Source organism: Chinchilla lanigera, unplaced genomic scaffold (genome assembly GCF_000276665.1).
Source record: "Chinchilla lanigera isolate Chin_1 unplaced genomic scaffold, ChiLan1.0 scaffold00112, whole genome shotgun sequence".
In the NCBI taxonomy this organism is placed as follows: domain Eukaryota; kingdom Metazoa; phylum Chordata; class Mammalia; order Rodentia; family Chinchillidae; genus Chinchilla; species Chinchilla lanigera.
The window spans coordinates 1,233,253-1,254,298 of record NW_004955513.1 but is presented as its reverse complement, the minus strand read 5'-3'; the positions used below and the strand labels follow the sequence as shown (position 1 = coordinate 1,254,298).

The window sequence follows — 21,046 nt, the reverse complement described above, 5'->3', positions numbered from 1 at the left end:
TTTCTCTCTCTCTGTCTCTGTCTCTGTCTCTCCCCGCCACACACACACTGCAGGTATTGTGGGTCCTGTGCCTTTGCCCTCCCCCAGCCCTGGAAGCTTTGGCTTTCCCTGGTGTGTGTGGCCACATCGGCCCACAGCGTAGGGCCCAGCAGAGCTCAGCTGCAAACTGGGAGAGAGATCTGTAGACCAGAGGTCTCCAGGGAGGGCGAACCGAGCTTGGTCAGACCCACAGGATGGTCTCGAGGCCAGAGGGCAGAGGAAGGTGGTGGCCACCAAGGGGGCACCGTGTCCCTGGCTCCTCACTGGGTGTGGCCCATCTGGTGTAGTGACCTCAGTGGGGTGGTCAGCCCCTGGCTCTGCCCTTCCTAGATTGCCTGACTTACGGTTTGCAGGAAGCCCCAACTCTGAAGAGTTTTCCCACGGCAGTCAGCTGGGCCACCTTCTTGATATCTGACTCTCAGCTCCACCTGCCGTGTGCTCTAGGCACTTGTGACGTGGCCCAGGGGGAAGCTCCAGCTGAGTGGGTGGCTGAGCCATCCCTGCCCTGCTGCACGCTGACAGGTCTTTTGCTTCCCTACCCAGGGGACATTTGCATCCCAGCTCCGGTAGTCACTGTGAGTCAGTTCATTGGTCCAGGTTCCTAGACAAGTATGCAGGGGCCAACAGCGTCTTTCCCCTCAACACTGCCTCCTGCACGTGGATGGAGACTGTCTCCACTGCTGAGGCCAGGGCGGAGGTGCAGGGCGTCAGGACGCGGGTGTGTGGGTGCTCTGCCATGGGATTGAAGGAAAGGCTTGTGCTGCAGGCCACCCTCCCTGCTCTGTAAGGACACCAGGCAGCTGTGTACAGGGTCGCCCCGCACCCACTGGCTTTGGCGGCGGCTGGGCTCAGATCTCAAACCCTGATGTCAGGAATGGAGGGCCACACCTGCTCTGTGGAGCAGTGCTCACAGGGCTGTTCATGGAGACGCGACAGCTGAGCTGTTCTCAGACTTCTCAGGTCCCCAGGCAGGCAAGGTCCCTCTGGTGGTGGCTGTCACCCTGCCTGGGCAGGAGAGACTGGCCTGCTGTGGCCACATTAGACAAACATCTCTGCAAGAGGCAGAGCTTAGGCCAGGGATGTTGCTCAGAGGCACAAGCGCCTACCTGGCAAGCGCAAGGTCCTGAGTTCGATTCCCAGTACAAAAAAAAAGGAGGCAAAACTGAACATCAGGCCACAAGGATGACATGGGCTGGGATTCTCACAAGGGCAGCTAGACAGGACACTGAGTCCAGGGGCTGGCTTTTCTGCACACCGCAGCTGCTTGCTCCAGGGCTCCCCTGGCTCCCGAATCCCCAGGGATGCAGCTGGGGGCTGTGTTCTCTCCCAGTGACACGGCACCACCCAGGCACAGCCCCTCCTGGCAGAGCTCGGCAGTAGGCCCTATTGAGCCTGGTTTATGAGGTCCCACCGAGCGCCTCCCTGGCACAGACTCGGGGCCCAGGTGTTGTCTGCAACCTCAGCTGGCCCAGCAGCCCCAGAGGACTGTCAGGGGGACCCCGCTCCCCTGCCGGGCACCTTCACTGTCCCCAAGCTGCTGTGTTCTGCCACAACCCACCCTGGCCTCAGGCCTGGTAGGAAAGGTCCTCACTGACCTTCACATGGCTCCTTGATGTTCTAGAGTGGCGCTACATGGCCGCCCACTAACTGTTCCCACAGGACCCACTTCCCTACTGTCACCTCACACACCTGCTTCTGTCGCTCCACGGGGAGGTGGCCCCGTGAGGCGGAGGGTCATCCCACTGATCTGGTGCAGTCTCAGTGCTTGCATCAAGGCCCGAGTGAGAGAGCACGAAGGGAGCAGCGGGGGGTGAGGGGCACACAGCCGCCGAATGCGGCGGTGGGGACCCAGCATGGCGAAGGCATGCAGCCCTGAGGCGGCCGGGACCTGGAGCAGGCGTGGGCCAGAGGGTTTGGGTAGGGCCCGTGGGGCCCGTGGAGCTGTGCCGCCTGAATGCAGCTGGAAACCCCCGCGGGCTCTGCAGGAAGGGAGCAGGTGCCCCACGGGCTTTCCTTCATCAGCTTCAGTTGTGAGAGCAGCTCGAGGTTCTCAGCAGCACTGAGCGGGAAGTACAGAAATCTCTGTGTCTCCGACTCACAGCACAGCCTCCCACGGCCGGCCCTGCACCGAGCAGGACGTGCTGCCGAGGACGAGCCGACGGGGTGGGGCGCCCAGGGCTGCAGTCTCCCGAGCGCTCTGCCAGTGCGGGCCTCCTGCACATAGTGACGCTTGACACCCACAGTGTCGCCCACACAGTGCCCCTGCCCCGAGAGTCCCTGTGTGCTGCCTGTCCCCCTGCCAGCGCTTCAGTGCGGGATGAGACTGGCGGCGGGGCCACTCCGGCAATGCCAGCGCAGCCTCTGTCCCTGCAGTGCTGGCCTACATGCAGCTGCTGGAGGACTACTCGGAGCCTCAGCCCTCCATGTTCTACCAGACGCCGCAGAGCGAGCACATCTACCAGCAGAAGAATAAGATGCTCATGGAGGTGTACGGTTTCAACGACTCCTTCAGCGGGGGGGACTCCATGCAGGAGCTGGCCCCACCACCCGCCCTGCCCCCCAAGCAGCGGCAGCTGGTAAGCAGCCCTGCCCCACCCCACGTGCCTGGTGCCACAGGGTGCCCAGCGCTTCCAGCCCTACCAGACCTCTTTGCTTGTCCTGGCAGAGCCTTCCCCCTTCCTGAGAGGCTCCATACAGCCAGACAGGCTGTGCTACGAGCGTCTGCTTTCTCTGCTGATGGTCTCTTGTATTTTTCCTTTCTTCTGTGGCTCCAACATAGACCTCCTAGAAAGGAAGGACTCAATCAGAGGATAGGGCCTGTCTGTGCACAGCCATCTGGGGACTCCATTTCCATAATGGCCTAACTGACTTCCACCCCGCCCCTGGCCGGAGGTGGCCCCCAGAGAACAGAGCTGCTCTGTGCTGTGGGTACGGCCCCATCCTCTGAAACACACCTGTCAGGGTCCTGCCAGGGAGCGAGGGGGGGCGGGCAGGAGGCAGGGGGTCTTTGGGAACAGCCTGTTGGCACCTCCAGCCCTTTCCTCTTCGCTGCCCATCGCCAAACCTGGATCTGAGCCTCTGGTGCAGCCACACTGTCCAGGAGGGATGGTATTTCACCATCTGGTAGCTTTCTGACCAGAGAAGGGCCAGCTGCAGTGAGCGAGGCCATTTTTCTTTTGTCCATTGCAAGGGCACGAAGCTGCCACCATGTCTTCTCTGGAAGGCAGCTGCAAACTCTAGGATGAACAGCCCTGTTCATTCCTTGTAGCCGCCCAAGACTCAGCCTGGCCAGGGGAGTCCCGCGCCATGCTGCCTCCCATGCACTCTGGCTGATCCGAGTCTGGTCTCCCTTGAAGTCAGAGGCCTTGGATTCCAGTCCTACCTCTCATGAGCTGGGTCCCGGGCTCTGTCCAGGTCTCAGCTCTTCACCTGCCCAGCGCACAGGCGCTGTGTGTGAGTCCAGGCTCCTCTGAAACTTACTCCCGAGGGGTCTTCGTGGAAACGTAGGCCTGACCTGGGACCCCTAACTCAAAGCGTCTGGCCAAAGCCAGTGCTGAGCCAGATTGCACGGAGAGCTGCCAGTATGCCCACGGGTGTCCCCACTGAGCACAGAGGCGCGGCCTGATGGCCGTTCCGAGGGAACCACCACACTGGCAGGACGGGGTGCTGCAGGCAGCTCCTGAAGTCTCCCCAGGCCCGCACAGCCACCTCCATGTAGCTCCCGCGAGCCTCACCACAGCGCCTGGCATCCTACTGTAAGTAAATAGAGGCCGAGAGACCGACCCCGAGGCCCACACTCAACCCAGTGCCCAGCCCATGCTCACTGGCCGAGCTGCCTGCCAGCATCCCCTGCGCAGAGAGCACACTCGGAGGAACTGTGTAGGTTGTGCAGACAGAACTGCTTGCCGTGACCGTGCTTGCTAGCCACCCCACCCAGGAGCCGCCCCTGGCAAACTCTAGGCCAGCAGGTGGTCAATGGCAGGGTCCAGACTCAGAGCCCGTGGCCTGGTACCCATGGGGGCTCGGAACCCGGCATCTCCCCAGGTCCCTGCGGCTCCAGCCTGCTTGTCCTCTGGCCAGTGTGTCTGGAAGCTCACCTCTGACTGCATTGTGAGGAAGGGAAGCAGGGTCCCCTGCTGGCCAGGCTACCTTCAGCAGGTGTCCCTGACCCTCGCCTGTCCAACGTGTCCTCAGGATGAGGGAGCAGCCCCGGGCCTGGCTGTGCGTGCTGACGGTTCTCTGCTTTCTCCTTCTCCCTGCCTTCTCTCTCGCCCCTCTGCCCAGCAGGCCTCCTATGCTGCTTCTTCCTTCTCCTCTGTCTCCCACTGTGTCCAGCAAACTAAAGTGGCCTTCACCCCCGATGACGGCAGTGCCACTCAGGGCCTCAGTGTGTCCATGTCTAACTCCTTTCTCAGCCGGCATGGCAGCTTGCCTGTGCCCTCGGTGAGTCGCTCCCTGCCATTCCCACCGGCGACCCGGGGCGCCATCCCTCAGAGCCTGCACCTCCGGACGCTGCTGGCCCTGCCCCCTGCAGACTGCACGGGGTGGGTGGGAGGCACCGGGGAGGGCTCTTGGGGCTTTTGGGGGAGCTGGGAGGAGTGTAGAGAGGTGACAGGTGGGTCAGTGTCCAGCACAGGGCCGTGTCAGCCTTTAGTGGGCCTGGGGTCAGCCTTCTGATGTCCTGTGCAGGAAGCCAGGCCCAGGATGGCTTGAGGCTGAGGACTGTGTCACTCAGCTTCTGCTGCGTAGTCAGCCACCCTGAGCTTGGCAGCTTAGAACAGCAGAAACTGCTTGCTTGTCCTTGCATAGGTTGCAGGCCAGTGCGTGGTACTGATCTGGCCCAGGCATGGCTGATCTGGGCTGTACTTGCTGCTGCCTCTGGGACCTCACTGGGGACAGTTGGTTCGTCTGTCACCTCCATCAGGCTGGCCTGGGCCTGTTTTCTGACAGGATTCCAAAGAGGGCCATGTGCCAGGTGCTCTGCGGCCTAAGCATCTAGATGACACAGTGTCTCTGGGTGAGGCCCCACCCGCCCCACAGCAAGAGGCACCATACCCACTGTGCAGAGCACAGGTGGGTCCCAGTCACTGTCCCCACGTGAGGGAGCAGCCGCTGCTCTCACCACAGACCGCGTCAGGCCAGAAGCAGCTGGCCGCTGTCCTTGTAGCTGTCTGCTCCCACAGCCTCAAGCAGCAGGGAAGGGACAGAGCCGGCTCGGCCCCATGCGATCATTCTGGCCACGATGACTCGCTCCTCCTTCCCAGGCTTCGTGTGTTTCCTTGGACTGTTTGTGACGGAGGGGATGTGATGTCAGCCCAAGCAGCCGTGCACGTAGTGAGCTTGAGGGAGTGAAGGGACTTGGTTCTGGGCTGTGTTCTGGTCCTGCTTCCAATTCTGTGCTCAGGAGTGGAGCGGACAACTTCATCTGTCTGTGCCATCACCTGATAGAGTTGTCCAAGGACCCTGGCCTGGCTTGGTTTGCTCTCGTACCCATCTGTGCCAGGGTTTCCGTCCCATGCCCAGGGCCAGGGCAGCACTGCCTGCAGTGAGGACCCTGGTTGCGTCCTCCCGAGGGTACTCAGGTCTCTCTCCAGGGCCTTTGGCAACCAGGCCTGCTGGGAAGGCTGCACGCTGCCTCGTGCACCTGTGGCCGCCTCTAGGCGTCGCCGTCCACAGTGTCACATGTGTGACTTTTAGGCACCCCTTGCTCTTGCCTGCTGCTTTCCCAGACCATGAGCGTGAGACGTCCCGAGTCTCTGCGCATCCCCTTTGGGTGTGGGAGCCATTGGGGGTCATGAATGAACCGCACTGTCCGCCACAGAATTATAGAAGAACCAAGGTCATTTTGGTTCAGTTGGGGAAAGCGTGTTGTGGTTTTCATCCCTGGGACAGAGAAGCTTTACGCACATTGCGTCCACAGCGCTGCGTCCTCAGCACCACTGTCAGGGAGGCGCTGCGGGGCTGAGCTGCTGAGGTGCTCTACTGTATCCGAAGGAAGGCCCCTCGGGAAGTGCTGCCCGTGGCTTAAGCCTTTGGAGCCGCCATCCTCCGAGGTGCCGAGTCCCCAGAGACGTGGTCTGCGGGAGTGCCGGTGTTTTCTTCCTGGGCTCTCCGGTTGGATTCTGCCGTGAGCTGAGACACGGTTTGGGGTGGCTGCAGTGTCAGAGCACCCCGGAGTCTTGAGTCTCCTCGTTCTGGTTCCCAGGCCTGTGTCCAGCCCAGCATGCAGTTCTGAGGGGCGCCCCAGGAACGCAGCTGGGTCCAATCTGAAGACGTCTCTCAGGTTCTTGGCAGTGACCCATTCTTGTACTGAAAGATTCTGACCATGGAACACCTTTTGCCAAGATAGTTTGTAGAGCAGTGCGCCTGCATTGAAGCTGGGTGTGGTGGCATCTACCTGTAATCCCAGCGCTCTGGTTGGCTGAGGCAGCAGGGTCCCAAGTTGGAGCCCGACCTGAGCACCTTAGCAAGTTCCTGTCAAAATAGAAAATAAAAAGGCTGGGATGGAACTCAGTGTGAAAGTTCTGGGTTCAGTCATCACTGTGAAGAAAAGAAAAACACAACAGTGCATCAGATGACTCAGGTAAAAGCGGGTGCTGCAGAAACACCCTGCTGAGGTGACTCAGCCTGCCAGGCCACCCCCTGGCTCTGTAGTACAGGGGCCAGAGGCAGGAGACAAACAGAGAGAGCCGGGAAAGGAGGTGTGAGTGTGGCCTGCCGTGTTCCAGGGCGCAGTGCCCTGCGGGGTGAAGGCCCCTCGGTGTCAGGGAGGCCAAAGGCAGGGCAAACCAGGGACTTCCAAGTTGAGGCCCGGGGAGAGGTCTGCTGGGGTGACAGCAGCCAGCGCTTGCCCTGCTCCTTGGGACCCCACCCTCAAGCGTACATGCTGGGGCAGGACGTTGGGCAGCACCTTCCCTCCCCTCTGTCCAGTGGACGCCCCCACTCAGTGGGGTCTTAGCTCTCAGTCTTCTGGGAGGCGGACAGGAGCCCGTTAGAATCAGCTTGACACAGAAAGCGGGTGGGACGTTGAGGGCAAGCCAGAAGGCAGGAGATGGGGAGGAAAGGGGGCCTGGAGGCCGGCCTGTCGCGCTGACTGCTCAGCCTGACCGCAGCAGGCCTCACCTTGCGTCCCGGGACCCACATGTCGTGTGCAGGGCCTCTTCCTCTCCTGGAGGCCCCACCGCGCTTCCCGGGCGCCCGCGCCCAGCTGCTGCCCGTCCCTGTGGTGGCGCAGCCACTCCCTTCATGCTCCCCTCGCTGGCCTGACTCTGGTGATGGGTCAGGAAGTGCGGGGTCTGGCCACGCCCGTCCCATGGGCCAGGTGTCACTGAGCCTCCCAGGCAGGACAGGCTCGTCCTCCACCCTGCCCATTTTCTGCCGCCTTCCTGCTAGCAGCCAGTTGTGGCTGGTACCTCACCTAGAGAGGCTGGAGAGCTGGAAATCGCTGTTACATACTTCTTCTTGGCTTCCCAGATGATTCTGGATAAGCAAACTGCTAGCAGACTCAGCTTTTGATTAGAAATGCCCAGGGTAGCCGGCATTTTTCTTATATTAGATTTTACTGGTACATTTTTAAATACACATAACAATCACATTTATTGTAGAGAAGTGGTACCTGTACATGATATAACTTCGGGTTTGTGGGGTGGGGTTGGTACTGGGAATTGAACTCGGGACCTTGTGCTTGCCTGGCAGGCACTGTGCTGCTGAGCTCCATCCCCGGCCCTATAACTTTGTGGTTTTTTCCCCATTCCTCTACCCTCCCTTCAACTGTGTTGTGTTGTTTTTTTTTAATCTGCAGTGAGAGAGTTGAGTGTGCGCTGCTGTGAGGACCTCACTCTTTACTTAGAGGCTGAGCCAGGTTTAGAAGGCCGTGGCCACCCACTCCCTAAAGGCAGCCAGGGCCAGTACCACCCCCGAGCACCACCGGGCCATCTGTGGTGCTCGTGTCCACTCTCCCAACACCCCCCAGGCTCCTGGCCACAGACTGTCCCTGAGAATTCAGCCAGCAGCTGTCCCAGGGCCGTGAGCTCAGTGACAGAAGAGACTCAGGCAGGGGTAGGAGGGGGCAGCCATGACCGGGCAGTGCACACCGGCCCGGGGCGCTCCTCGGGTGGGAGAGGAAGTTCCCCCACCCTTGCCTTCACTGTGTCACCTGGGCAGACTGCAGATGGGAGGGGCCTGGAGGCCCAGGGGCAGAAGGTGTTTCTCAGAACCACACTGCTCCCTGGCATGGTGTCTGGGGCCTGCCTGACTTTCTGGGTTTCCTCGGCAGGTCCCCGAATTGTCAGCACTGGCCCCGTGTCTGCAGCTGTCCTCACATGGGTGGCGTCTGTGCCCCTCCATCTCATAGTCTTGGTCCCCCAGCCTGGCGAGGCACACACAGCTTGTGGGGGCTTCGGGTGTGTGTCATCGGCTCCGAGCCATCCCCACTCGGGGGTTCCAAGCCCAACAAGCCTGCCGGGCCGGCTGTGAGCTTCAGGGTCTCTGGCCATCTGTGTGTAGACCGCTGTCCATGCCAGACTCCAGGCTCCCCAAGCTCCAGCGTGTGGCAGGAATGTGCATTCACGCCTGCGCCGCGGTGCATGTGCCTACCCACTGAGCAGCCCAGGCAGGAAACGGAAGTGTCGCCGTGTCACACCAGCTCGCTGAGCGTGAACCACGCTCACGGCACACAGTCCTCAGGTCCCACCGTGCTACCCAAGCCCACCTAGGTGGCCCCCAAGGCCACCAGTGGGCTCCCATTCAGCCCCACAGCCGGGCAGTTATTGACCCTGCAGAGCCTGGGCCTGCACTTACGTGGTCTTCGGAGGCCCTGGCTGGCTACGAGTACGCAACCTGTGTCCCCAGCACCCTTCTCGCGTAGTCCACCTCTCTCTCACTTGCACTTGCTTTTCTCTGCTGTCCTCACGCTTCCTGGAGTGCCACCCCGTCGTGTTTGTCCCCACCTGCAGCATGGACCTGAGCATGCGTCCAGCTCCCTGTCTGCCCGCAGTGGGGGTGGCAGACGCCAGGCACTGCTCTCGTTGTTCCCCTGCTGCTTCTCACGAGTGCGGTCCTGAGACAGGGCCTGAGCCTTAGACTGCGGCCGCAGTGCTGCCCGGGCCCGGGCTGGGAGGTGCTGCCCGGGGCCGAGCCGGCCCAGAGGGTCTTGATGTCCCAAAGCAGTGAGCAGTGGCAGGGAAGCTGGGAGCCTCTTCCCCTGGCTCACGTTGTGCTCTGCTCTCCTGTGCCCCTGCGTTTCTAGAGCAGGGTGACACTGACGGCCTCCTGCCAGCCTCCTGGCCAGGGAGGCAGACGCAGCCGCACTGAGAGCCTGTGGTCTTTCTCGTTCCTTCCCTGCGGACCCGAGCGGCCCTGGCTTCGGGGTTACTTGCTGTCTGTGTAGGCCTAAAACTCACTGTGGCTCCCACAGGCATGGTGCCTTCTCCCTGCGCGGCTCTGTCCTTCCTAAGACCCAGGCTGCCACGGAGGACACCTCTGCAGACTCTGGGGACAGCCAAGAGCTCGGGGGGCGGAGGGCTGCCTGCCTCAGCTCGTGGGGGCTCCCACAGGCCTCCCCCTTGCTCCTGGACTTCTGTTGTTGTCCACGGCTACAGGCCTGAGAAATTCTTGCTTCTCCTTCTGGTGTGCTTTGATTCCACCCTCCGTGCCCACGGCCACAGCCTGGTCAGGGAGCAGGTGACCTGTCTCTGGGAAGGAGCACCTGTCACTCCACACACATGGAAGTCTGCCTCTTCTCCCGGTGCTGCCCCTCATCCAGGGCCTTTCCTGCAACTCCGTGCCTGAGTGGCCTCCTCATTCTAGAGGTAGAGAAGGCCTCTTGCAAAGGCCCAACCACTGGCTAGCAGGTTTAAGCTAAAGCCGAGGTTGCATCCAGACACTCCTCATGGACCAGTGTTATGTCAGTGTTTATGAACTGCTAAATTACCCAGCAGATACTGAGCTGTGGTACAACTTGATCAAAGAGAAGCCGGCTGGCAGGACACAGAGGCATGTGCAAGCCCCAAGTAGTGTGAGAGGAGGGAGCCAAGCCCTCACCATGCCACTAAATCCAGAGGGCATAGAAGTCATTGCACTGGGTTGCCAGGACTGTTTGCACCTTTTCCGCCCCGTGCTCAGCCTCTCCACGGAGAGCCGGTGCTGTCAGGCCAGCACACAGTCTGCAGAGCACCCTGAGAGGCAGCACGGTATGCGGGAGCCAGGGGACAGCCTCGGGCCCTTCCCAGAGGCCCTGTGACCTGGGTCACAGTGACCCACCGTGGGAGAAGGGAATCCCTCTGCCTTCACACTCCCTTCCACCCAGAACTCTCCCAGGCAAGACATGTTTTGTTCTTTTACATCCTTACTTTTAGAATTTTCAGATGGTCAAAGAACTCCACTAGAAAGTTGTTCAAACCAGGAAAGGCTGTTTAGGGGCCTGAGGTGGCTTGTGTCACCTTCTCAGTACAGCCAGTGTTCTCATCATTCTCACGGTGACTCACAAACGCAGCTGTCCTAGCCGGCCACAGACAGCCTGTGACAGGTCTCAGGCCAGAACCTGCCGCTGAGCTTTGGGACTCTATCTTGTGTCCCTGTATAACTACGAATTAACGGAGTGGCTTCAGAGCAGGGGCTGAGGTTGCTGCAAGGCAGGCTTTGTCACCAGAGCTTTGGGCCCCGGAAGGACAGCAGAGTGTGATGGAGGCCTTGAGTGAGGAGGGGCCTGGTCGGCACCCGGGCTGGTGTCCTGGCGGTGACTGTCCCGGCCCCCAGGCGGCCACACAGGGTGCCTGTCGTGCAGCAGCGGAAAGCTTGCCTTCCTTGGAAGACAGATTGGTTGGGCCTGAGCCAGGGCCAGCGCTGCATGGTGCACAGTACTCTGCGGGAAGGGAGCTGCAGCCACGCTACACAGCATCTCCCCTTAGGGTTCCTCACAGGTGAGGGGCTGCGCCTGCAGCACGGGACCATCTCGCAGCCTGTCCTGCTCAGCGAGGCCGCCCACGCACACAGTGGCCTTTCCCAGTCCCTGTTGGGTCAGCCCGCCCTGTGCCCCGCTGGGGCTTCCCGCCCGTGGGAGCAGTGGAGAGCGCTGTGACTCAGGACTCAGCTCTCCTTTGGAGAAGTGCTTCCTGCCAAGGTAGCACAAGCCCAGCCCTGTCCTGGTTCACATCAGGACTAGAGCGGACACAATGTGTTGCCGAAAACAGGCACCTGGACACCTTCAGGGGCTTTGCCTTTAACGAGTTGACCACAAGCTAACCCAGAAGGTCGCCCTCCACCCCGTGCTTGCACACAGGGCCTCGCTAGGGAGCCCAGGCTGGCCTCGAACCTAGGTATCCTCCTACTTAACGCTCCCAAGTGCCGGGATTGCAGGCAGGCGTCACTACACCTGGCTAGATCTCTGCGGCCTTTTTAAATTCTGTAACCTGGTCGTTCCCCCAGGTGTACACTTGCAAAAGAGCTGGTTGCTCCTCCCGACTTCCACCCTCCGTCAGCTCACTGCCTTTTGCATGCCTGGCGCCACACCACACTTGGCTAAGGAACTCGGAGCCGTCAGAGGGTTGTGGGCTTACGTGAGGGCTCGATGCGTGCCCAGAGCACACCTCAGTGTTCCCCGGACACCTAGTGGCTGCGGGGCAGTGTCCTTACCATAAGGGGTGCGCAGCAGAGCCCTTGGGACCCCATCTGCCCAGCAGGAACCACTCGTGACAGTCATCATCGTGGTCCTCAAGTGCTCCTGACTGTGTGTGTGACCAGGGCTGGCACTGGGAGCTGGGCGCCCTGCTTTTAACTGCTCAGTGACTCGAATCTGCTGATGTTCACAGCTCTCAGACAGGAGCCTGTCATGTTCCTGAGTCCTCAGCCCGGTCTCACTATGGCTATAAATACAAATTCCTGCCACTGCACCCAAAGCAACGCCAGCACCAGCCAGCTCCTAAAATAGACGCGAGGCTGTGTGGTGTGGCCTGGAGCAGCTGGCCTGCCCCTCTGCCAGGGGAGAGCCTGATCTCCAAGCAATGGCCAGAAGCCGGGCTGCTTGCAATCCGGAGCCCCTCGGCTCCCTCTGGAGCACCCAGCACGTTTGTGGTGAGGACAGCCTTCCTGGCAAGTCCCTGCCCGAAGGTCTTGTTCTGTGGGGCTTGGCCGTGCTCCCAGCAGGACCACATAGCTGGAATACCAGAGCTTGGGGAGGGGCGGAGAGCCAGGCCCCTTTGTCCCACAGGTGCCAGCTGGGCTCCAGTCTCCTCCCTGCGTCCTCAGTGGCTGTCCCTCCTCGCCTCCTTCTCCAGCCTTCTCTGAACCTGAGCGGGGGCCACGGTCCACACACGCAGCTGAGGTGCTGCCGCAGGTCAGGCAGTGGTCTGGGCACTTGGATTAATAACGAGCGTCTGAGTGCTGTTCATCCCCCAAATATGTGCCAGGCCCCTATAGATGCTTCTGCCCTTGACGGAAGGGCCCTGCACAGGTGTCCCAGCGAGCAGGAGGGACAGCTGGCATGGACAGGCCACTCACAGTGCCTGCCGCACTGAAGCCACACAGCAGGGGCCACAGGTGCCCTTGCTTTCATCTGGTGAGACTGAGGCTCGAGAACCAAGGTCATGTGCCCAAGGCCACACAGGTGGGAGGGTATCAAGGGATCAGGCCCATGTCCAGGCAACATAGCGCACCCACCAGCTGTTTCCTGGCCCTCTTCCCACGGGTCCTGCATGTGGAAGTCCACTTGACCTGGCCCAGCTGAAGCCTGCTGACCGTGTGCCCAGAGCAGTCGGTTAGAAAGCTATTCTCTCACCCTGTGACTGCAGAAGTCCTTTGCCTGTGAGGCAGGACTCACTGCTCCTCTGCCTGCCTGCCAGGAAGCGCTGGCACCAAAGGCAAACCTTACGCTAGGTGGCAGCAAGTGCGCAGATGTGTAGGCTGAGGAGGGGCAGGGAAGAGGAGGCAAGGGGAGGGAGCTGCTGACAGACCCAGACTGTAGCTTCTGTCTGCCGCCAAAGCTGCTGCCAGCGCGGGGCCGCCCCGTTCCCCCAAAATAGCACCCAGCGCCTGAGAGACAGCCTCACCTTGGGGGCACATCCCCCGGGGGTGAAGTGGAAACCTGGAAAACCCACCCAACCCTTCACCTTCCTGCCGCCCAGCAAGTACCCCGCCTGCAGCACCGCCCTGGCAGTGGATCAGAGGAGTGAGTGTGGGGCCTGCTGGGCGCGCAGGCTACTGGCACTAGCTGGATCTCCAGTGGGGCTCTGTGGCCCGGCTCTCCAGATGGACGGGCACGAGTGAGCACAGGGATCTAGCGGGTGGACTAGGTTTGGCCTTGAGCTTGTGTGGGTGATAGGGAAAAGAAAGTGTTAAAAAATAGCAGGTGCTAGGGCTGATAGCAGGGGGCTGCTGTAAAACAGGCAGAGCTCATGGGGTGAGGCCCTCAGCCGTGCGTGCAGATTGGTGCGGCCGGCAGGGCGAGGCTCTGCGGGGTGACCAGAGGGTGGCTCATTCCTGGAGTCCAAGGCTAAGCACAGCTTTACAGAGCTCTCTGAGGCCATGCGTCGCTCCTTCCTCTCCTTCCCACAGCCGCGCAGAGGACCCTTGGGACAGGGACACGCGCGTTTGTGTGAGCCGGCAAGAGCCTGAAGCCTTGTCCTTTCCACGTCTGCTCTCCCATCCCCACGGTAGCTGGCAGGGTGTCAGCAGGCCTTTGCAGGCTGTGGAGACACAGTCGGGGTCTCAGCTGGGCGGGCAGGCCGGCTGGGCAGTGTTCCCTGGCCTGAGAAGCTGTGGGCTATCGTAGGCTCCGCTCAGGCAGGCCACAGACCTTGCTGCCCCGTGAGAATTTGGGAAGTGTTGCCTGGTGCCTCTGGGTGACATCAGAAATGTTGGAAGATCACTGAGTTTGTTTAAAAGCAAGCCCCAGGTCAGATGTGGTGGCACACACCTGTAATCCCAGCACTCGGGGAGGCGGCGGCAGGAGGATCACTGGGAATTTGAGGCCAGCCTGGTCTACAAAGTGAGTTCAAAGCCAGCCTGAACTGCACAGTGAGACCCTGTGGGAAAAAAAGCAGGGAAAGTAATTGGGTCAGAAGGGAAATTAACTCACCAGTTCTCAATGGTGCAGTTAGTTCTTCAGCCACTTTTGAGGCTTAGACCCTTCATCTCCCGAAGGGCTCAAGACAGACTCCACTATTTTAAAAGTCGCGGTGTTTGTCTTCGGGTTAGACTAAAGAGACTCACCCAGAAGATCCCTGACGAGGAAACATAACTGTGGCGTTGGATGTGGCTCTGCGGCTCCCGGGGGGCAGGGTGCCAGGGGCTGGGTCGTGGCCGCAGAGGAGCATGTGGGCCCGTGGGCATCCAGGCGCCGCACCCAGATCCTGCTGCTCAGTCCCAGCCTCCAGGCCTTTCCTCTCTAGGGGCCTCGGGGGCCGGGTTTGCTCGCATGGCCATCCGTCCTGGTTAGAGCTGGTTGGAGCAGCCCCTCAGCGCACAGCCACTGTTAACCTAATGCCTTTTTCTCTTGTCTGTTTTCTCCTTCCTGTACCCTCGTTTTTGTTTGTTTCCGCCTGGATTCCGTAGTACAAGTCTGTGTTTAGGTCCTACTCCCAGGACTTCGTGCCTCACCACCAAGCTTCCATCCAACCTTTCCTTCCGCCTACCTCCTCTTCCTCTCCACATTTCCCACCTGTCCACCCGTCTCCAAGCTTGGACTTGGCGGGCCCCGCCGTAGCCAGCCCACCTCCCCGCACCGTGGATGGGCCTCTCTCATCTTCCCAGGAGAGCAGCTTTCATGGGAACCCTGTCTGCCTTCCTTCCGAAAGCTCTTTCACTGATCCGGTGAGCACCCAGCACACGCGGCTGCACGCGGCTGCATGGTTCTGCAAAGCGGCATCCCCTTGGCTTCCCTTTGCCGGTAGTCATGGCCGTGCCGGCCTCGCAGCACTGCTGGATCGACAGCTGTGGACCCAGGGTGCCACGGTGGCCCATCTGCTTCCAGAACGGAGTGAAGTGTTTGGTACCAAACTCCTACCTCACTAGGAATCTGGGTCCCTACAATCCAGTCGGGCAAGTGACCATTCAGAGAGCGAGTGTGAGGGTGAGGCGCCCCACCCCGAGCTTCCTCTGGCTGTGTGAAGAGAAGGGTGTGAGCCCTGCAGAAGGGACAGTGACAGATGAGGCGGTGGCCTAGAGCCAGGGAAAGGCTGGCTTCCTGGCCCGTGAAGTGGCCCCTGGCACTGCGCTGCTGCCTGTGTCAGAGGAGCTGCCCCGCAGTGCAGGTTGGAGGAGGGGCAGAGGGCGCCGCAGGCAGGGCCATGCCCCAGCCAGGCAAGCCGCCTAAGTATCACTTCTTCCCACCTTCCCAGGGACCCCATGACCCTCCATGACCATGGGGCCACCTTTCCTGGCCAGGCTCCAGAGTGGGCCTTGATCCCTTGGAAGACGCAGCCAGAAGCTTGGGTCCCAGCTAGCGGGAGGCCAGAGGTAGCCAGAGCAGCTTTGTCCCCTGACTCCAGGGAGGTGCCATGCAGGACCGGGGAGCCTGGTCTCTGGCCCTTTCTTTCTCCTGAGGCCACATCCTGGTCTGGGCCCACGCGGCCCTTGGAGCAGCGGTGGCCGGAGGCCTGGCCCATTGTCCTCCCTTTCGTCCTGTCCCCCCAGAGCGAGAAGGCCAGCGAGGAAGCTGGTGAGGGTGAATACGTCAGTCTGTATTCCTCGGGCCAGAGCAGTGTGGAACTGGCTCGCTCTCGAGGAGTAAGTAACCTCGGGCGGTGGCCTGGTGCATGTGGCCTGGCACAGCTGGCCCCTCCCCAGACCGCTCCCTGGCGCCTGCTTTTGTGTGGCTGAGCCCCTCCTGGCCGTGGTAGATGGAGCCCCCGAAGCTCCCGGGAGCTGGCTCAGTGGGGGCGGAGGCTGTGGCCTGCAGGCAGGGTCTCCCCTCCTGCTTCGGTGGGTGTGGTGCAGCTCAGCCTCCAGGAGCCGCTGGACCCTGGCCACGTGTCCCATGCAGTCTGGTGTCTCTTCCAGCCCCCTCTCCAGGGCTCTTCATCCTCTCCCTCCCCAGCATGACCCCCTGAGCTGCTCCCAAGCAAGCTGGGGTAGCCCAGTGGGGCCCACACTCCTCAGTCCCGAGAGGAGCCCCTGCCGTCATCACCCCCTTTATGCTGCTGCCCCAGCCTGTGACAGGTACAGTGGTGCTTTTGAGCATTCAGCTTTGTAAAACATGAGCAAGTTCAGAAGCTTCAGAGGTCACTGTCCCCGCGATTCCAAGCAGAAGGAGCCTTTGAGGAGGAGGCCAGGTCCCCGAGGACCAGAGTCCTCCCCAGTGATTGCCCACTCTTTTGAGGTGGTCCTGCTGCAACCTGCAGCACCGATGGATGGGTGCACACCCAGCAAGTCACACAACCCTGAGAAATTTCACTCCGAGGGCATTGACCCTGCCCCACCTGTCCCCACTGGTGACACACATCACCAGTGTCATCCAGCTTGGCCTCCCACCCTGCTTCCTGCCAGCAGGTGCAGGGAGCACTGGTCCTCTCACCGCCAGCACCCTCACCACGCTGGTTCTCCTGGGGACATCACAAGGCCACTCTGTCACTCGGTGGGGCTGCAGTAAGGCTGCAGGGGGAGGCTCACAGCCACCTGTGTGCAGGGCCTCTGGCACTGTCACTGGCTGGGTGGCACAGCTCAAAGAGCCTTTCCCTAGGACATAGCCAAGTTCTGTATGCACACAGTGGGGCCAGGGCACCCCTGGTTCAGACCCAGGCTCTGCTGCTCGGGGGCCATGTGGTCCTCAACAGGTCTGTGCCCCATGTCCTGGGATCCCCCTGAGCAGGCCTTAGCTCCTGTAGGGGCCGGGGAGGAAAGGCACATGGCTGAGCTCTGCAGCATTGGCTGGGGACAGCCTGTTCTGGGAGGTGGTTCAGGTGGCTTTACCCGGCAGCAGCTGGCAGAAGCTCTTTCCTTCAAAGGCAGGATGCTAATTTTGAGGGGGGTCTCGTGTTTCCTGTGATTTCCTGCATTCCTCACTAACCTGCTCCCACCTCGCTTTGCTCCTTAGGGACTCGCATCTGAGCCATCTGCAAGCAGGTGGCTGGGGAGACTGATCTGCCCGGGCACGGGCCACCTGCCCAGAACCCAATACTCCCCTCTCTCCACAGGAGACGCCCACCGGGAAAGATGGGCACCCCAGGGACCCCTCAGTGGGGAGCAGCATACCTGGCAAGGACAGCAGAGATGGCAGTGAGAGGTAGGAAGTGATAGGGGAGTGATTGGTCCCCCAGGGGCTGCACATCCATGTGGTGAGGCCTGTCTGTTAGTTTTGAGGGTCTTCCTTCCCCTGACTACAGTACTCGCTCAGGCTGGAAACTGACTGAGAAGACAGAAAAGCCAGTGGGTAAAGTATCGCATGCTGGTAATTCCAGCCATTTAGATGGCTTAGAAAGATTGCAGATTTGAGGTCAGCCTGGGCAACATTGTGAGACCCTGTCTCACATTTTTGCTTAATTAAAATTAAATAGAATAAAAATTGCTGAAAAGTAAAAATTAGCTGGGCATGGTGGCACATACCTGTAATCCCAGTACTTCAGAGGCAGAGGCAGGAGGATCTCTGCAAGTTCGTGGGTACCTAGTAAGTTCAAGGCTGATCTGAACTACATGACAAGACCCTGTCTTTAAAAAAAAAGTAAAAATAAAAACGAAGCTGGAAATGTAGCACAGTTCTGGGCCTGGAGCTCAGAGATAGAGTACTTGCTGGGCAGGCACAAAGCTGAGTCACCAGTACAATAAAAAATAAAATGGAGGGCCAGGGATATAGCCCAGCAACACAAGCAGCTGCCTGGCGAGCACAAGGTTCTGAGTTTGATTCCCGGTACCAAAAATTAAAAAAAAATTAAGTGGAAAACTTACAAATAACCCCACCCATCAGAGGTACTGCCACAGTGCCCAGCATCCCTTGCGCCTTGCAAACCCAGGATCTTGCCGTTTTTGGATCCCAACCAGCCTCTCTGGGCTTCCAGAAGCTGAGGCATCCCAGGGCATGCAACAGACCCCACCCTGCCACCCACCACTTCATTATCAGGGACATTTCTGTACATATATGTGTATGTCATGTTGCTAAATGATCATGAACATCAGGTACGGATGTTGTGATACTTGGCCCCAAAAACCCAACTTGCCGTTCCTAACATAGAAACCCTAGCTGGGTGTGGTGGCAGATGCCTGCAACTTCAATACTCAGGAGGCTGAGGCAGGAGGATCACAAATGCAAGGTCAGCCTGGGCTGCATAGCAAATTCAGAGCTGGCTCAGACTAAATAGTGAGACCCTGACTTAAATAAATAAGCCTGGTTACAACACCCTAGTTGCAGGCAAAGGCTATAGCTCAGTGGTACAAACATCTGCCTGGCAAGTGCAAGGTCCTAAGTTCGATTCCCAAAAAAAGCCCCTAGTTGCACCTTAGGAAGTTAGGCAACCCCTGATGTCATGTAATAGGCAAATCACGTTCCAGGTTCCCTGTTCTCCCAGAAGTGTCTTGTAGATCTTCATTTTTGTAACCAAGATCAGCCAGGACCCAGGAAACATCCATGGCATGGCTCTTTCCTATTCTGTGGCACTGTCAGCTTTAGCGCTGGCCACACCCAGCCAGACCCAGGGACCCTGAAAGAGCCACAGGGAGCATCCCACCTGCAGCCCTGTGCTGACGTCACCTGTGCCCGCCCAGATCTCCTTCCCCTCAGGTCAGCCACCTCTGGGGTCCTACATGGTCTTGTGAAGCTATGGAGGGTGCCGGGCGTGGTGGCACACACCTATAGTCCCAGCACTCAGCACGCTGAGGCAGGAGAAACGTTCTGAGTTTGAGGCCAGCCTGGGCTAAAAAGTGAACTCAGGGCCAGCCTGAACTGCATAGCGAGACCCTGTCTCAAAAAGACAAAAGACGGAGGGTTTGTCCCGTCTGCTTGATCACAGCTTTTTCACATTGCTGCCCGAAGGCCCAACAGAGTGGCCTTGGACAGACTTTGAGCGTGGCATTGAGCCGTGGGAACTTTTCTATCCTGCTGGCCTTTCTACCATCCTGCTCTTTAAATACTGACGGTGCCCATGGCGCCCTGGCCGGAGCATGGCTGCAGCCACTGTGAATAGCCCCGTGGGACCTTGCTGATCCCCGGCTTCATCTCCTCTGTTCACGGATGAGACCGAGAGCAAGGGAGGCAGCAAGGGGCCCAGGCTGCACAGCTGGTCCGAGCCCGGGCTTCTCATCGAGGTGCAGTTCGTGCCCCTCGCACCCCTGAGCAGCCAGCACCACCTCAGCCTCTGGTGCCGGGAGCACAGGGCCTGAGTGACACTTGTCACGCCAACTACTTCCTCCAGAGTCCCGAAGTCGCCAGATGCCCTGGAGTCAGCTCAGTCAGAGGAGGAAGTGGACGAGCTGTCCCTCATCGACCACAACGAAATTATGGCCAGGCTGACGCTCAAGCAAGAGGTGAGGGCTGCACGGCTTCACAGCTGGTCAGAGGGTCGAGGCTAAGGTGACCTTTGTGTCCTCGCATGTCTCCATTAATGACCGGCCAGGTGTGGCTTCCGGGAGGAAGTTTGCTGTCTGCAAGTGGCAGAGCCCTGAAATCCTGTGGCTGCCTCCCGAGGTCCGGGAGAGTGAGGCCCGTGGTGGTGCTGTGCAGAGCAAGTGCCACTTACGTGCTGCTGACGGAGCCGCGCAGGCCTGGCCCGGGCCGCCTCCAGTCTGCGTTGTGTGAGGGCAACGCCCTGTCCCTTCTCCAGAGAGGAAGTGGGGCCACGAGAGGCCGTCACATGCCCACCCGCCATCTCCTGGTGGCGAGAAGGCAGAGGCCACCTTGGCCTAATCCTGGGGCAGGCAGGGCTGGCAGGAGTAGGAACCTGGGCGGCTGGGCCCGTTCTCACAGGGAAGTCAGCTCACAGGCACAGCCGCCCCGGCCTCAGGATGCTGCGGGCAGGTGTGTAGCGGGGTGGCGGCTCTGTCCCCCTCAGAGTCACAGGGCCCTGGGCCATCACTGTTGGCCTGGCCGCCATCCCAGGTCTTCTTCCCACTCTTTGTGGCTGTAGGCCAGATGGCCTGTGCCCGTTACCGTGCGGAGGTGAGACTTGTTCCTCGCTGGTCACCTGAGCGGCAGCAGGTAGAGCATCTCTGAGACTTTGTGCTCCGTGATGGAGCCACACAGGGACTGAAAGGGCCCTCGCCTCCCCCAGGGAGCAGGTGCAGACCTGGGAGGTGTGAACATGCTCGGACACGCTTTGCTGCCTCCCAGGCCTCCAGGGACCAGGGACTGTGAGCGGAGTGGAAGTGTAGGCTGACCCTGAGTACTCCTGACACCGGCATGTCCCAAAGGTGGTCACCTGTAGACTTGGAGACATCAGGTGTCCTTGAGGAGTGTGCCCTGGGCGTGGAGCCTTGGACAGCTGCAGAGGCAGCACAGCCTGACCCTGCTGGGTGGAGGAGAGCAGAGGGGATTTGCGGTCCCTGCATCGCAGTGTCTTTGTCGCCTCAGCCCGGCTCACGCCCTCCTTGGCTGTTCTCACTCCAGGGTGACGACGGGCCGGATGTCCGTGGAGGATCAGGAGACATCTTGCTGGTTCATGCTACTGAGACGGACAGGAAAGGTTTGTCTGTCCACGGTCTCACAGGGAGTCAGTCCCATGGGCCCTGCGCAGTCCTCACCTCTCCCAGCAGCCCCTGGCAGATCCAAACTTGTGGTCAGGTACTGCTGGGGAAGAGGAGGTGGAGCCCACCCAGAGCCAGCCTGCTGGGCGTGGTGTCCCTCGGGGCAGTGTGGTGGTGCCCCAGAGCCTGCAGGGAGGTCCCAGGGGGAAGGCAGTCACTGGCACCTAGTGCAGCTCCACAGCCAGCAGCTTGGGTAACAACGTGCAGAACAGGGTAGGAAACCCCGTAACCCCAGCAGCGTCCACTGTGCCTGGCCTTTGAGCCGATCTAGTATTCCAGTCACACTGGATCCGATGGACATGCTCCTGAGGAAGTCCTGGGAAAGCACGTCCTGTCCCAGAGCCGC

The 21,046-nt window shown here is 60.2% G+C and overlaps 1 protein-coding gene across 8 annotated transcripts in view; it reads left to right on the top strand.

The window, feature by feature from the left end:
- The window catches only part of Rapgef1 (Rap guanine nucleotide exchange factor (GEF) 1), a 103,759-nt gene that overhangs the window by 73,878 nt on the left and 8,835 nt on the right, over positions 1–21,046 (top strand). For 5 of the 8 annotated variants that reach the window (XM_013506680.1, XM_013506683.1, XM_013506678.1 and 2 more), the window contains 7 exons: positions 2,413–2,615; positions 4,324–4,482; positions 14,587–14,844; positions 15,667–15,759; positions 17,166–17,254; positions 19,374–19,485; positions 20,564–20,639. In XM_013506680.1, the coding sequence (XP_013362134.1) occupies positions 2,413–2,615; positions 4,324–4,482; positions 14,587–14,844; positions 15,667–15,759; positions 17,166–17,254; positions 19,374–19,485; positions 20,564–20,639 (990 nt within the window). The remainder of the gene's footprint in view (positions 1–2,412; positions 2,616–4,323; positions 4,483–14,586; positions 14,845–15,666; positions 15,760–17,165; positions 17,255–19,373; positions 19,486–20,563; positions 20,640–21,046) is intronic. The other 3 variants (XM_013506682.1, XM_013506684.1, XM_013506685.1) reach the window with 3 other exon arrangements.